The sequence below is a fragment of the Herpailurus yagouaroundi genome, unplaced genomic scaffold, assembly GCF_014898765.1.
Source record: "Herpailurus yagouaroundi ecotype Mexico unplaced genomic scaffold, PumYag 248, whole genome shotgun sequence".
Lineage (NCBI taxonomy): Eukaryota > Metazoa > Chordata > Mammalia > Carnivora > Felidae > Herpailurus > Herpailurus yagouaroundi.
Window position 1 is genome coordinate 880992 of NW_024412465.1, and position 17689 is coordinate 898680.

Here is a 17689-nt window from a genome sequence, read left to right on the forward strand (position 1 = left end):
TGAGGGACAGGAATGAAAAGAAATTGTATTTTCTTCTGCAATTAAAAGAAAAAAGGTAGGTATCAGGGAAACAGGAAAGAACTAAAATTCTTTTCATTGGTCCTTTAGATATGGAACAGAACCAGATTCACCGAGCACCTATTTTGTGTAGGTATTTTAAAAGATTGTCTTTAGAAAATTTATTTCAACATGATCTTCTTTGGCAAAAATGTTTGTACTCTTTTCTGTGTTGCAAACGAATGGTTCAGAGAGGTTAAAATAAAACTCTAATGGGGAGAAAACATGTAGCATGTGGTAGATGAGGAGTTCTCCTCCAGATTAATCTGACTCTGAGGATCCATGGTCTGTCTCTTGTCCGCAGACCTGGCAGGAATGATCCACTTCTGTGCTCTTGCCTCTGAGACCACTGAAGCTCAACCAGCAGAATTGCACTTATGGAGGACACCTTCATCTGATCACTTTCTCACTGTATTAGAAAACTCTCACTGGAACGGCTATTCTTGTACCCCTTGAACACTGTCTTGTACCCCTACATCCAAATTCTTACATTCTCTAAGCCGAACGTTGGAATTGAAGGACCCGTGTCCGATCATAGACCTGTGGACCGAAATCCTGCTGACCAGCCATGGTCTCTACAAAGATATTTTAGTTTCTGAATCTGGAGGATGTAGGGTTGGGATACATGACCAGCAGAGATTCCTTGCCTCTCTAGAATTCTATGTTTCCATATTGTAGCCCCTGAAACATTCTCTGGGACCTTGGTCAATTGATTATTTCCTGTTTCTCCTCCACCTTCAGCCATCCCTTCCTTCTCTTCACCAACATGTTCCAACATTTTTATCTCCCTGAGTTCCAGTCTCCTGTTCACAAACAGAAAAAGGGGAGAGAAAAACATTTTTGCTGAAGTATTCAGTGTGGCCACTGTAGCTCTTGAATATCCCAACTCCCCAAAGTCTTGACACTCCAATCTTCGTATTTTCTGTATTTCCATTTTCACATTTGCTTATAAACAAACACATCTTCCCTCTTTTCTTCCTTCCTTTCCTTTCCTTTCCTTTCCTTTCCTTTTCTTTCTTTCCTTTCCTTTCCTTTCCTTTCCTTTCCTTTCCTTTCCTTTCCTTTTCTTTCTTTTCCTTCCTTCCTTCCTTCCTTCCTTCCTTCCTTCCTTCCTTCCTTCCACTTTTTCTTTCTCTTTCCCTTTCCCTTTCCTTTGGTAGACTTCGAGAACTTGGAGGAAGTTTTTCCTGTGTGTGTAGTTCATACATTTAGCAGACCTATCACCTAGTGTGACACTGTGGTAGATGAATTCTGGAAATATTTGTGAAAGGAATGAACGAATGAATGAATGGTGTAAGAGGAAAAGCAGAGAAACTTATAAATGCCCATCATTTCTTCAGCCTTTCTCCAAAACTCCATGTCCACAATTCCAGTAGCTTGTTGGGCATTCCTTTGTGTACATCCACTGGACACCTTGAACTCCTCACGTGAGCCCCTCAATTGTTAAACACCTGCCCTGTGTTTGTTTCTCCCACACCCTCCATCTGATGGACACCATGGCTTCCTTTCAGATGGAGGTTAGAAGTGTTGGGGTGTTTTCCTGTTCTCATGTTTCCCTCATGCCTATCTCAAGGCAAACCTGTAACTGTGTCTGGAGCAGCCCTACATCGCCTTTCATGGGTTCACGCTCCTTTTCCTTGTATCCAGTGTTCTGTGCCATCCAGATGCCATATCAATGCTATAAATGGTGGACAGAAGCTTTGGAAGACGTTGCAAAAACTGCTCTGCTTTCATTTGCTGCAAGACCTCACTTCTGTAATCCAACTCCTATTTCAGCTCTTTCAGGGCTCCTGGACCCAATTCCAATGTGAGGGGTTGTTCCCCCGCCCCCCCGCCCCAGCACCAAGCAATTCCCAGACACCAGCAGCATGTCTGAGAATTAATTCAACTCAATTCGGACATGACAGGGAGGCATCAGATCCCACAGATCCTATGAGACTGCCCAGCTTGCCTCCAGCTTCGTTGGCCAATGCCAAATCCAGACTGGCAATAGATTGGAGATGCTCATGACTCCCTCTTAGGGGCTGACTGATTTCCTAGAGCACCTCACAGAACTCAGGGAAGCACTTACATTAACCAGTTTATTAAATATATGATACGGGGGGGGGGGGGGTGCACCTGGGTGGCTCATTCGGTTAAGTGTCAGACCCTTGATCTCAGCTCAGGTCATGATCTCGATCTCGTGGTTTGGGAGATAAAGCCCTGAGTTAGGCTCTGTGCTGACAGCATGAAGCCAATTTAGGATCTTCTCTCTCTCTCTCTCTCTCTCTCTCTCTCTCTCTCTCTCTCTCTCTCATTCTGCCCCTCCCATGCACATGCTCTCTCTCTCTCAAAGTAAATAAATAAAACAAGCAAACAAAAAGATACAGGATATGAATCAACAGGCAGGTGAAGAGATACATAGGACAGGGTCCCCAACAAAGCAGCTTCTGTTTTTATGGAGCTTGGGGCCGAGCTCTGTGGCACATGGAAGTGTTCTGCTTGCCCAAACATGAAAGGTATCTGGAAAGGATTAAAAAAAAAAAAAAAAACAAAAAACCAGACCTCGTGTGTGTGTGTGTGTGTGTGTGTGTGTGTGTGTGTTTTAAGTTTATTTACTTATATATTCATTTTAAGTAATCTCGACACCAAACATGGCTTGGATTTAGGACCCTAACATCCAGATTCGTGTCTTCTTCCAACTGAGCCAGCCAGGTGCCCCAGTCCTATTTTGTTTTTATGAAGGCTCCATTACATAGCCATGATCAACTAAGTGTTAGCTGATTCGGTCTCCAGCCCCTCTCCCCTCCCCAGAAGTCAGAAGCTGGGACTGAAACTTCCAACCTTCTGATCAAGTGATTGGTCCTCCTGTCAATCAGCCCCTGCCCTTTGGTGTGGGGGTGGGGGTGGGGGTTCCTAAAGTCACCTTCATTAATAACAAGACACCCATTCACCTTTATGGCTTTGAAGCATTTGCAGGAACTGTGGACGAAGATTAAATATATCTGGCAAATATGTTTTGGTCATCTGAAGGACCAAATATATGTATTTTATAAGTCGTTGTATTGCACCAATACTCAAGTTGTCTTAAACACAAAGTGAGGCACGCACCTGTCTGTTCTAAGAGAGTTAGTGGCTTCTCACTGAGTTCCAAGGGCCATGCTGCTAGCCTTGTGTTTTGCCATGCCTTCTCCTCTGTTAGCTCTCCTGCACCATATCCCCCCACATCTATCATCCATGCGCCAGATCTGCTAAAATCGCTCAAGTCCTGCTCTTCCTTCTAAGTTAATTCATGAGTCCTCAATTCTATGAAATTCTCTCCAATTTTCCCATATGGAAATACATATCACTTCTTTACTGTCTTCTGGCACATTCTTCTCTTGGTTATTTTATGCTTCATTGCTTTAGACTTATTTACATGCTTTTCTTCCATGCAAATTATATACTGCTTTACGGCAGAATGGCTGACACATTTTCCTTCATCTTGGAGACTAGATGAATACATTGCATATAGGAAACACTAATCCTTGTTTGTTGATTTAGCAGATGTTAATTTGACCGGGTTGGATTGTACAGAATGCTGGCTGCTTTGTTTTAACCATGGGTTCTATTCATTTAATGTAATGTAATTATGGGTTCTGTTCCTTGATTATTGGACATGTGTGAAAATTTGAATTTTATACCAGCCTTTTGTGCTTCAGAATTTATTGCAATTGCTAGTTAGGTAATATAACTTCCTTTGCTGGTAATGTATATAAGTTAATATAATTTCTTTTTATGGCAGTGTTTGGTTAAATGTAAGGTATGGAAATTTGTGCTAACCTGTCCAGAAGGAGGTTCACCAAAGCAGTAGCAATAATTTCCCTCTCTGTTACTACTTTGGCTCGTGGGAGTTGGGTCCCTTCGTCTGTGGTATGAAATACTGAGTCTTATTGGTTATGATTTCATAAGTTCCTTGGAATTTGTAACACCTAGGGCATTTTGGAGCTGAATCCTTTCCGAGATCGTAGTAATTCCGTAATCTTACAGATTTGTGAAGTACTTTTCAGTTTCCAAATCCCTTTCACATACATCATCCTGTGAAGCATTTGTAGCAGGTGGCGTGAACAGCACAGTGTTCTGTAATGGAAGTAACATTCCTTTGAGTGTGCCAGAGCAGGGGTCCGGCTTCCAGTTCTGGAAGTTTCCACCACAGTCACTTCCTTTCTTTACTCAACCTCTCTAAACTGCAGTTTCCTCTCTGTAAAATCTACGAGTAATAGTACCTCATTGTATGTACCTCCACAGATCTCTTGTGATGAGGTGCCACTAAACAAATAATTTCAGAAGTGCTTTATAAATCCGTAAAGGGTTCTGGTGCTCTTTGACGTTCAGTAAAATTTCGGACAATAGGAGCTACTGTACTCTCCTGGTGGAGTTAGTGCGTGGAGACCGAATATGTGATTTTCCCACAGCTGTAGGTTAGACACATGGCAGAGATGGGGCTCACACCCAGGCTTTCTGGGCCCCCGTTCTGTGCTGGCTGCATTTCCGTGGTGCACGGGATGTTCCTGAGAATCTGTTCTGGTGTTGGTGCGCTCGGTCCCACATGCCTTGCGAACGAGGCTTGTACACGGCCAGCAGACACAGCCCTCCTGAAGAGTTTATAGTCAATTGGAGATAGTGTGACTTTAGTACAACTCCTAGCCTCCATGAAAAACTGAAAAATAAAATGTGAGAGGTCTTGGGGAATGCTTGAGTTGCAGATGGGGAATCCATGTGTGCTGTGTATGTAGCAGTGGTCAAAAGCAGGTGGTTTGAAAGAGCTATTGGTCAGAGTGGACAAGGTCAGAACAGACTGTCTTTAAGGAAGAAATGTAGTAACTCAGTGGAAGTTGAGGGGTCTTGCTTTTGGGGAACAGAAAAGAGACCAGCTTCATGGCAAAGCAAGTCATAAGAGGCTGAAGAAGTTGGTTAGGTAGGATTTGCTGGTTGACCAGATGTTCTGTATGTAAATCTACATATTTGGGGCTTAATTGGGTAATTACTGTCTAATTTTGTCAGAGAACTCACATTATCAAAACCATGTCTTAGAAGGATGGATGTGACCAAAACATGTAGAATTGTGGCATAATTAGAGGTGACAGTTCTGAGTTAACCTTTCCTCCTCTATCCTGGGCCACTTGTTTCTCAGGATCAACTGTTATTACGACGAATCCACTGCATTTCTGTTGCTTTTTTTTTTTTTTTTTAAGAAATTTCTCAACCTCAGCACTATTGAATTTGGAGCTAATTTTTTTTTTTTTTATTACCACTTTGTGGGGGGTGGTGAGGTGGGTACTATCCTGTGTGTTGTATGATGTTTAAGCAGCATCCCTGGCCGCTGCTTGCTGGAAGCAATTGTTACTTGTCCTCACTTGTTACAAACAAAACTATCTACGTATATCACTAAACGTTCCCTGGAAGGACAAAATTACTCCCATTTCAAAACCACTTACTTAGAGCAATTAAAATAATGTATCTAATATTTTATGCTGTAAGTAAATAGCAATAAAATTACCTACACAGCACTGTGCAATACATTTAGAAGTCGTAAAGGTTTACATAGAGTAAGTATCCTGGCATCTCTGAAGTTTCGCATGCTGGGCAGCTCTGGCCGAGAGCTAGAAGGCAGTGAACAGCACTGTGTCCTAGTCATTGGGCGAGCTCTCGACTTTACGATTCTTTTTGGTACTCCCATTAATCGTAACTTAGTCCTCCTTCACCCTCACTCATTATCTGCTTGGTCCCTGGGCATCTTTGAGTGTCCCAGCTCCAGGAACTGCTTATAAAAACATTTTAACTCATCAGTAAGTTTGCTTAACAGATGTTTATTGAGCTGGTACTGTACATGAAGAATCTTGTAGTAAATGTCCCAAGGTTTCAGTGCTCAGTGCTTACATTTTAGTCGAATATCGTATGTACAGGTTTTGTATTACTGTATGTCAAAATGTAATTGTAATATAGAATTATCACCTAAGGAAGTGATATTGTAACTGTGTCTTTCTCGATGAAGTGAAAAATAATGTCTAAATTCCAGATGATGATCTATGTGATTAGCTCTGTGAGCTGATTTTTTAAAAATTTTCTCTGAATTTTGAAGTTTTTCTTTCTTTGCGTGAAGCAGTAACGTGGGAAGGCATAATTTCATGGAGTTGATCATCCTAAAGTGTGAAAGCTTAAAACACTTGCTAAAATAGTAACTTGTTGTTGTTGTTGTTTTTTGTCATTTGATCAGGGCACTTATAGTTGTGATATGTAGTAGATTCCAAAGCAATCGTCTGCTTGTAGTAACCTTTTTCTCATGGAAATGAGATTTCAGTCTGCCTTCTTTGACAAACCTTTTTTTTTTTTTTTAATCTGGAGAAACAGGATGCTTTTTCTTATTTGAAGTGTGCGAGAAATGGTTGGGCTTTTGTTCTCACCCTTTCTGGCTTTTATTGCAATCATTCTACCTGGCTAAGAGCACTCTAAAGAAATAGAGCTTTGGCAGATCTAACCTGCAAAGATTTACTCTGATTTCTATATCCAGGCTTTTCTTGTCAGATAGTTTTCACAGAGGATTATTAAAAGAAAATGTTGGTTGGCATTAATAACATTTCGTGATATATCTTTAGACACTGATGACTACTGGTTATTGGAAATAAGGCAAAGCCTGCAATTAAAATAGAACTTTAAATGAATTGCACATACTGATGCTGCACTTGGCAGATAGATTTCAGATTAACAAGAAGACAAGTGCGTTATGTATTGCTTCCATTAGCATTTCACAAGTAAGCCTGTGTTTGGAAATGATATTTCTTTCGTATAAGGTATTTGTTCCACAGTCTGTCAGGAATTGGATTATGTGGAATTGCGGAGGTCTCAAAGGATTGAAACTTAAAAACACTTTTTTTTTAATGTTTGTTTATTTTTGAGAGTGAGAGAGACAGAGTATGAGTGGGGGGAGGGGGCAGAGAGAGGGAGGGAGACACAGAATCTGAAACAGACCCCAGGCTCCCAGCTGTCAGCACAGAGCCCGACGCGGGGCTTGAACCCATGAACTGTGAGATCATGACCTGAGCCGAAGTCGGACACTCAACCGCCTGAGCCACCCAGGCGCCCCAAGGATTGAAACTTTTTAATGCACTGATGTCTGTAGTTGTGACAATGCAGCTAAGCACGTATGTAGTATCGTGTTTTCACAATTTACATGTCTGGTAATGATCCAAAGCTAGAATGACGTAATTTTGAGACATTGTTAGCCACATTGCATCGAGCAGTTTTACGTGGAACGGATGTTCTATGTTTCCTGAATGAAGTGACAAAGACTTCATTTGTAAGTATAGCTGAACTTGTCTTTCTGAAAAATCCCTAGACCTCATGCAGTGGTCCTCAAACATGATGGGGCATGTCTTCAACTGAACAAAATCTCAAGGTATCCTCAAGAGTGCCATTTATTATCCCCAAATGGTCTTGAGAAGGAATTAGGTCTAGATATACTTAGTAAATGACTACTAAACTCTGTGGCTAGGAATCAATGCCTAAAAACATACAGAGAGCTCTGAGGATAAGGAAGCGGACTTACCTTCAGGAAACAAGACTGACTCTTTAAGGAACTCGTAAAATATGTTGGGTAGACAAGTTTTTAAACAATTTCATTGCTGTTAGAAACCGGTGTTCTTTTAGAACTGTTATATTGGCAAAACCTGTGATTTGCTTTAATATACTTGGGAGGGGTGAACACCAGTGAACTGGGGACAAATTCGTGCAGGCCTTAGAGAAGTATCATAAAAGAGCTCAAGTTTTAAAAAATAAAATACGGGCGTTTGTGGGGCGCAGTCCGTTGAGTGTCCAACTCTTGATTTCGGTTCAGGTCATGATCCCAGGGCCGTGGGATGGAGCCTCATGTCAGACTCTGTGTGTGGAGCCTGCTTGGGATTGTCTCTGTCTCCCTCTCTCTCTGCCCCACCCCCCATGCTTGCAGGGTCTGTCTCTCTAAAGTAAATAAAAAATTAGGGGCGCTTGGGTGGCTCAGTTGCTTAAGCGACCAACTTCGGCCCCGGTCATGATCTCGCAGTTTGTGAGTTCGAGCCCCACGTTGGGCTCTGTGCTGACAGCTCAGAGCCTGGAGCCTGCTTCAGATTCCGTGTCTCCCCCTCTCTCTACCCCTCCCCTGCTCACGCTCTGTGTCTCTCTGTCTCTTAATAATAAATAAACGTTAAAAAAAATAAAGTAAAAGAAAATAAGATTGAGATAACTGAAAAATGAATTGTTCCTATGCAACACTAAAGAATATAAAATATTCTTACAAGAAATAGGTTTTTCTTAAAAACCAAAACAAGAGACATTGTGAACTCTTTTTTTCCATCGAATCCTGCAGCCGTTCATTTTGCTACCCTAGGTTTTTTGAGATTTGATTCAAAGTGTTGTAGAAGTTTAAGTTGTACAATGTTCTGATTTTTTTAAACTTTTTTAACGTTTATTTATTATTGAGTGACAGAGAGACACAGAGCGTGAGCAGGGGAGGGCTGAGAGAGGGGGAGACATAGAATCTGAAGTAGGCTCCAGGCTCTGAGCTGTCAGCACAGAGCCCAATGCGGGGCTCGAACTCACAAACCGCGAGATCATGACCTGGGCCGAAGTCAGACGCTCAACCAACTGAGCCACCCAGGCGCCCCACAATGTGCTGATTTGATACAGGTATCTCTTGAGAAAGGTGTACCACAATAAGGCAGTTCTTTTTAAAGTTTAGTAAACTTCAGAATTTCCCGGGAGAATTTGTTACAAGGGATTTCTGGGTCCCCACCCCAGAGATTCTGACTCTAAGCCTAGGGGCAGAGGCTGTGAATTTGCATTTCTGATAAACTACAAGATGAAGTTCATGTTATCAGCCAGTGATGACAATTTGAGCACTTTTATCATGACAGACTGATAGTTGACACATGGACAGCACTTTGTTTTCATATGTATATATAAAAGAAAAAGACAGTGGATACCTGAAAATTAAGTGTCACCATAGAGTCTTACGGTCTAACTTTATTTATTTATTTATTTAGTTAGTTAGTTATTTAGTTATTTATTTATTTATTTATTTATAAGTGTTTATTTTTGATAGAGAGTGACAGAGAGCAAGTGGGTGAGGGGCAGGGAGAGATGGGGACAGAGGATCGATCTGTGGAGGCTGTGTGTGGTCAGCACCGAGCTCGATGTGGGGCTCAAACTCATGAACCCTGAGATCATGACCTGCGCCTAAATCAAGAGGTGGACGCTTATCGGACTGAACCACCCAGGTGCCGCCAAACTAGATCTTTATTTTAAAAACAGAGCGGGAGGTGACTACCAAGGACAGTGAAAAAACACTTTCAGTGTGTATCCTGAGTTCTAGAGTATGCATATCTGGAATTTAACTGAGAATTTTGACCTTAATTGAAAACTTGGTCAATAATGAAATAATGATCATAGATAAAATAATAAGGACCTTATGGGTGCCTGGGTATTTAGATGACTGACATTTAGCTACATAACTGTTAATTTTTTTGAGAGAGAACACGTGTGAACGTGTGAGCCAGTGGAAGGGCAGAGGGACAGGGAGAGACAGAGAATCCGAAGCAGGTGCAATGCCCAGCACAGAGCCCACTGCAGGGCTTAATCTCTAGCCCCTGAGATCGTGACCTGAGCCAAAATCAAGAGTCAGACACTCAACTAACTAAGCCACCTAGGCTGTTAATTTTTACTAATTAAAACTTGCTTTAGAACATAAAGTTGAGAATCAAATCTCCACTGTGTTAATGTAACATTTTAATTTCAACCATGAGGACTGGGTGTTATCTCTTATGTATTACTATATGTTATATAGAGTGTATATAGTATTATATATTATTTATAGTACTGTATTTTATGTGGTATATGTAGTGTATATATAGTGCTGCAGTATACATAAATGTGTGTGTGTGTGTGTGTGTGTGTGTGTGCGTATAGATACATAGATCCATGGTATAGTATATATAAGGTATGTAGTATACATGTAATATACATAGTACTATAACATATATTATACTAGTGTTATATATAGTAGTAAACTATATTATACATGTATATATACTTTATCCCATAATCTTTATTGTTATTATATAAATATGCATACATTTTATATATAATATATACTATTATATGTGCTGTACATTATTATTATTATTATTTTTCAACGTTTATTTTTATTTTTGGGACAGAGAGAGACAGAGCATGAATGGGGGAGGGGCAGAGAGAGAGGGAGACACAGAATCGGAAACAGGCTCCAGGCTCCGAGCCATCAGCCCAGAGCCCGACGCGGGGCTCGAACTCACGGACCGCGAGATCGTGACCTGGCTGAAGTCGGACGCTTAACCGACTGCGCCACCCAGGTGCCCCTACATTATTATTATTAATATTTATTATGATGGCTGTTATTGAACAGTGGAGCCTAGCCATCACCTCTGATGTGTTTAAATATATATATGGTGACAAATTTTATACATATATTCAGGCTTTATTCTGTATTCTGAATAGTTTTTTAATATTTTTAGGTTGAATTTATATATTCTTTATATTTATTTCATAAGTCTTTATGTTACAGTGTATTCAATGCATTTTGGCAAAGTAATTAAACTGGATACGTGTTCATACTGGTAGACCCATTGAGCTGAAGGCATTAGTTAACAAGTACCTATTACATATATTTAACACACTGAAACTTCACCCAGTCACCTGCGGGAGAATATATAGAAATAGAGAAAAAAGGGGCACCTGGGTGGCTCGGTTGGTTAAGCGTCCGACTTCGGCTCAGGTCATGATCTCCCAGTCCGTGAGTTCGAGCTCCGCGTCGGGCTCTGTGCTGACTGCTCAGAGCCTGGAGCCTGTTTCGGATTCTGTGTCTCCCTCTCTCTCTGCCCCTCCCCTGTTCATGCTCTGTCTCTCTCTGTCTCAAAAATAAATAAACATTAAAAAAAATTTTTAAAAAGAAATCGAGAAAACAGGCCCATGTTGCCGGTTGAAAACAAGTCCATGGTAGAGTTTATGAAAAAACAAAATTCATCTGTGACAACAACCTGTAGAAAACATTTCTTCTGTCCTTTTTTTTAAAGACTTCGTTTTTAAGGGATGTCTCCGTCCAACGTGGGACTCAGACTCACAGCCCCGAGATCAAGAGCTGTGCGCCCCACTGACCCAAGCCAGGCAGGAGCCCCTAGAGAACCTTTCTTACTGAATACAAATACTTGTCATCTAAATAGTGTTCTGCCTGGTGGTGGGCACCACTACTTTCCCTACATGGCACCTGCAGACGGGGCAACTCTTCTCCGGTTGTATTGGTTCCTGTTCTGTAGGGATGGCCCTGCTCATACAACGTTGATGTGATCCACTGAGGAGCTGGCTTTGCTAAACAAAGCAGACGAGCAGACATGGAAAAGTGAGGCGCACGGGGTTTCTTCCTTTGGCCTTGTTCCTGTCCGTTTGTTTATTAACTCTTCTTGTTGCTCTCTCCCAGTGTCTGGAGCCGTGCAAGGACACCTGGGACCTACAGAAGGAGCAGTGCCACAGCCTCTGCGAGGTAAGACCGCGCCCGTGTCCCATCAGGGGAACCGTAGCACGCGGTGTAAATCTCCGTGGGGATCACTGGTATGGAAGGGCACCCGCGTTCTTCTGCAGGTCGGGGAGATCAGTTTACTTCGGCGATGTGTGTGTGTGTTTCTGTGTGTGTTTCCGTGTGCGTGTGTGCGTGTGTGTGTGTGTTCACGTAAAAAAGAAAAACATTATTGAGATTTCTTAAAACCTAGCGACCCCCTGCTTCCATTATTGGTTAATCAGACACACAAGAATAGCGTTTACTACATATGCTATGAGCCTTTTTAAAAGAATTTTTTTTCAAATGTTTATTTTTGAGAGAGACAGAGACAGAATGGAAGCAGGGGAGGGGCAGAGAGAGAGGGAGACACAACATCCGAAGCAGGCTCCAGGCTTTGAATTGTCAACACGGAGCCCAATGCGGGGCTCTAACCCATGAACTGTAAGATCTTGGCCTGAGCTGAAGTCGGACGCTTAACTGACTGATCCCCCAGGCGCCCCAGGAGACTAGAACCTTCTTAAAGGTATAAACTAAGGCTGCCCTCATGGGCTATTCTGCAAGTAACTGTCAGCATGATGTTGAAGTTTACCTGCTGGTGGGAGAAGACACCCATTTTATATGTAGTGTGGTGCTCAACATTTCCACATCATTGTTCACCCCCTATCCTGGGTGGAAGTCTCACCTACTTTTGACTGTATGGGAGGTATCTTACTTGCCCTATGCTCTCAGGTAGGTCATGAAGGGTGTTATTGTCCTGGAAAGTTCCTGTCTAAACTCATCAGTCATGCTCCAGAGGGGACAGCTGCTCTACTGGGCTGTCTCCTCCAGAGCAAACCAGGGGTCTGGGGCCTGACCCAGCCTAGGATGTGCTCAGACATAGCCAGGAGGAGCAGGAGTCGGGCTGAGTGCATGGTGGCCTCTTGAAGAAAGGAGAATGGGCGAAGTCCACAAGGCCTGTGCAGAGCAGTGGTTGGGGAGTCTACTGTGGCAATCCAAGAAGCTCTGTAGGGAGCTGTGGGGAGCCAGCCAGAAGACACGCCCCATAGCATCAGAGTGACATGATGTTACTGGGCTTCTCTGAACGGAACTGGAGGCTGATAGGGAGCTCTTCTGAGCTCCTCCAGAGACACCTAGCGGTCCAGCCTTCCCTCGCGTGAGGTGTTCGCATGGTCCCGTTGCCTGTGTGTCCCCTTGGATGGCGCGCAGATTCTATTCTGAGAATATGAATGTGGAGTTGGGCTAGTAAGACCTCCATCGATTTTATGGGGGATAAAGTATCTCCACAGTCCCCTGGTATCCTTGGCCTTCCCGGTAAACGTGGAGATAAGAGAAGGCACATAGCAAGTCCATGAGAGTCATGTGTGGAAGCACTGGGAGGCTGGGGCTCATCAAGTCGGATGGCTCCCCAACTCTAGGTAGAAAGACCCAGTCTGACACTTTTCCCTGTGTCCAGGTGCAGCTGGGGCTGGGCACGCCTCGGACAACTATGAAGGGTGGTGGTGTAATTGGGTTCTCCCAGGAGAGCGTTCGGCGTTGTTTGGGAAAAGCAGAGTGGAAGTTTCTCAATTACGAACATGATCAATATGAGGTCTTCCTAATCTCGCTTTGGTCTTGCTCCAAAAGTCGTACTCAACATTTTGTGACTGCTTGGAATATTGGCGGCTTGCAAACTCTTACGGACTGACGTCTGTGTTGCCGGAAGCACTTCAGACCCGAGGATTGCGGTCAACTAAGTCTTTGGAAGCATTTTGTAATCGCAAACGTGAAAATGCCTGAATAATACATACAATTGGCAGATACGCAAAGTTTTTTTAGCCAATTGCTCTGTAAGGACACTCACAGCGAAGCTAATGATGTAGTGTCACATCGGATGGAAGAAGAAGCTTCATATGTCTTTGTCGCCAGCCCTTTTCTGGATGGTGGGGATGCTCCAGAGTAGCGTAAATCATGGTTTCTGTCCTCCATCAAGGGAGCTGACATCCGTTTTCTCAAAACATTTTGGCTTCTTCAGGGATTCAGGCCAGACTTCTCCGGAAAACATATGCTGACCTGGCATTCAATTTAATGTATCTCTTATTAGTTATCTACTGGTACCTAACAAATTACCCCCAAGCTTAGTGGCTTAAAACAACAACCATATATTATCTCACAGTTTCTGTGGGTCAGGAGTTTGGACACGACTCAAATGCATTCTTTGCCTCCGGGCCCCACAAAGGCTGTAACCACGGTGTTCGCCGCGTTCCATTCTTGTGTGGGGGCTCGACCGCTTCTGCTAACACTCTGCTAACAGGCTCATTGCACTTGTTGGCAGAATCCATTTCCTTATGGTTAGAGGACTGAGGTCCCGTTTTCTCAATGGCTATTGGCCGGGGTCCACTCTTAGCACTTGTAAGTAGCCTACAGGTCCCTCACGTGTTCCCCCCCCACCGCCCCAGGCAGGTCACAACGTGGCTCTTCTCCAGCAGGAGAAGCCTGATCTCCAGTCTGCTGAAACCAAGTCTCATATAACACAGCATATTCTCAGGAGTGACATCCATTCCACTTTTCTGTATTCTACTGGTTAGAAGCGAGTCAGCAGCCCTTCACCCCCAAACACACACACACACACACACACACACACACACACACACACACACACGCAGACATCAGGAGAGGTTGTGACTCTGTGGGGCTCACTCTAAGGTGTATCTATTCCAAGAAGCAAATACACTGAAGTGGTTCAGGCCCCTTGAAGCGTAGAGCAGAGCAGAGTCATCAGGAGTAAAACAAAGGTGATGAGCTGAGGCAGTGTCTTGTATGTTCCCTAACACACACACCTACTTATATTTTGTATTTTGTGCTTCGCATAAACCATACATCCACAGGAGTTAAAATATGCTGTTGTAGGATCTTGGGGAACAAGATGTAGCACGCTGTTTGCTTCATAAACACATTACCCCCTACTCTCCGTGACTCTGGGTTGACACTGTTACTTCTGATATCCGAGAAGGAAGATAGAACTGAAGGTCATCTGAAACCTCTGTCCCTGGAAACTCTTAATGTGACAGCACGCTTCTGGGATAACTGTTCCCTCTGAAGCAATCATGAGGCCTTCTGAACCAAATGCAGTTTGTTAAAATGGGACTCCTGTACAAATGGTGATTCCTAGTCTGGCAGGAGAGGTCAATTGAAAGTCAAGAGGCAGCAAAGGTAGGGACCGGTTAATGTGAGCCCTCTGTGGGCGCGCCTCATCCTGACAGCCAAATAACTCGAGCCTCGCTGTTCGATTTCAGTTCCGCTGGTCACTTGTACAGCTCTGTATGTGTTTCCTTTCTCTTTTGCAGTATGGCTGACTGTTATGTTGAGGGAGACTGAATCCTGATGGACTGACCCCTGTTGTGGCATTTTGGAGGCTACTCACTCGCTCACTGAGGCAGACCTCACTACTCACTCACTACTTATTCACTCACTGAGGCACACCTCACACAATGCTGCCTTCCTCTCGGTTATCAGCGACTTACTAAGAGTGCATACAGGCTCCCTATTTTCATGACCTTAAACTTTCCTAAACGTTGAGACCCAGAAGCACTCTAGATTCTCCTACAGGTGGAAGAGCTAAACTGTTAGATATGTTTGACCCAATGTGTTTATTTGTAAGACAATCTCAGCTTTATTTGTCTTCTAAGGCACAGGTTTGCAAACCATGGTCCCCGGAGCAAAACTGGGCTGCCTCCCGTTTTTATAAGGAAAGTATTATAGGAGCGTGGCCACACCGGGTTGTGTATAGACTGTCTGGGGCAGCTCCCGTGTTACGGCAGGAGAGCTGAGTGGTCCATGAAGCTGGGACTATTTCCTGTGTGGCCCTTGACAGAAAAAGGTTTCAAACTCCTGCCTCAAGAAACCTGCCCAACTATTCAGAATGTTGTTACTTCCTAATCTGTGTCACCAGCACCCGTTTCTAAACAAAGCATGATTGTTCTTGGTATTTTAGTCCTAAAATAAATTTTCCTACACGGAAGAGACTTTGGGAGGCATGTGAATACATCTAGAATTGGTTTGTGGCTTCTTCACATACTGATCTCTTGAACTTCTCATTTGATTTTCTATACAATTCTACTTTTTGCTCCTTTTTGGGCTTCTGTCAGAGTTAAAAATGCTTTTCTTTAAATGAAGAGGTTAAATGTGTTAGAGCAAGCATCTTTTAGGATTGCTTCTATGGATCACATGGGATAATTTTTCCTGTGTCATTTTTTGGAGCATGTTGGGTCATGACAGATACATAGAAAGGTCCTGCTACATTGTTTTCGTTTATTAATTATTACCTCTATCTTATTATTTTTCAAACTTTAAAAAACAATTTTTAAACCATTTTGCTTCCTGATCATGAAATGCACATTTCTTCACATTTAAATGTTTCTTTCTTACAACTGTAGGAGTCTAAATTATTAAGGATTCTTTTCCTTTCTTAATGGCATAAAATAATTATGTCCGTTACAATTGATGTTGTCCGAGCTTTGGTGAAGCGTGACACATGGTAGTTTGAGTGACCTCCTTGCTGGAGGACACGCTTCTCATCTTTAATTCTGACGTTTGTGATTTCACATCCTAGTATGAACTCGCTGGGACCTCAACACTGGCAGTTTGAAGTGTGCATTAGGGTCACAGAGAACTGAGGCCTAATCTGCATCAGTGATGTGCCAGTGAGATCCAGGGATCCAGGGTTTGTAGTGAAGCCGTTCTCGGACCAACCTGGATTCTGATAGATCCAGTTCTCATCAGTGTGAAAATAGGAACGGGAAGGAGGTTTGCCCTCAACCAGAGATAGGATTGTTGGTTCATTTCTTTGTGTTTTTTGCCTTCCAGAATGTTTCCCAAGCTTATTATATTTGATTTTCATAACCGTTCTCGGAAGTTGTGTCTGAATTTTACCAGGTGAACTTGATGGTCAACAGAACTGATGCACAAGGAGGAAAATGGTTTTATTTGCCCAAGATTGATTCCATGTTGAGTCGGTAGAGGGACGAGATCTGGAATCCAGGTGGTGGTCCATCTCTGGTCCATTGTGCTCTGCCCCCGGCACCTGCTCCTCACTCTGCTGTATTCCAGCGAACAGAGTAGAGGATAAAGTTGTCCTTCTCCCACCAGGAAATAAAGTAGAGCCTGTTTCTCATGGAAAGCTGTTGGCCCCACCATCTGTCGCTTGAACACGCTTAAACCAGAAGGGAGTTTTGATGATGCAAAATCCTAGTGAAGTAAGGGTACGTCAAGGGACGGGGGAAGAACAAGGCCCCTTACTACTTTGGGTGCACTGGGCCATGGAATGTTCCAATACGACTGAAAACACATGTCAGAAACTAAAGCTGTGAAGATTCATCACGCTCCTACGGAGGGTCTCTTGCACTCAAACATGTTACCCTTCCAATGCTCCAAAACCCAGCTGTGCGTCTTAACATTAACTCGGGTTAATGTTAACTTAACTTAACTTAACTTAACTCGGGTACTGGGTAAATGCATGCATTCGGGAATGGAAGCAGTGCCTTCTCCTGTTCTGGAACATCTGTGCAAGAGTTGGGGCTACTGAAGGATGCTGATGAATGGTGGGCAAGAACACGGTATTGTATGCCAAGGTGTGTGTGTTCTCAGGATACGAGAATGAGCTCAGCTACGTTGGTGGGTGTCAGTGTGGGATTTGTGGAAGTTTTCTTCTGAAGGCTTCACTGTCCTTAGTGAAACCTGCTGCGTGGCCGGGAGTGGTAGATGAGAGAGGCAGTTGGAGGCTGGGGTAAGCGGTGAATAGCACATGTTCACAAAGTGCTAATTTTTCTTACTTTATAAATAGTAAAATTTTATTTTTAGGAATGGTAAACGTCTGCGTCTTATTTTTACGAATGACAGACATTTACCTTTCAAGGTGATACTTCTATTTCTGGACTGTGGTCTCTGGGCGGTGGGGAAAGTCCGGGCTCGGTCCCCATTTTCCTTCCACCTTAGGAATCGCAGGTGTCCTGGGACCGAAACATGGCTAGGCATGCGTATGGCGTTTTACAGTGGCGCATGCGTATGGCGTTTTACAGT

The 17689-nt window shown here is 43.3% G+C and overlaps 1 protein-coding gene across 1 annotated transcript in view; it reads left to right on the forward strand.

Moving 5' to 3' along the window:
* ANOS1 (anosmin 1) overlaps positions 1 to 17689 on the forward strand; it is a 388737-nt gene that overhangs the window by 304510 nt on the left and 66538 nt on the right. The window contains exon 4 of the mRNA XM_040460147.1: positions 11558 to 11620. Coding sequence (XP_040316081.1) covers positions 11558 to 11620 — 63 coding nt within the window. The remainder of the gene's footprint in view (positions 1 to 11557; positions 11621 to 17689) is intronic.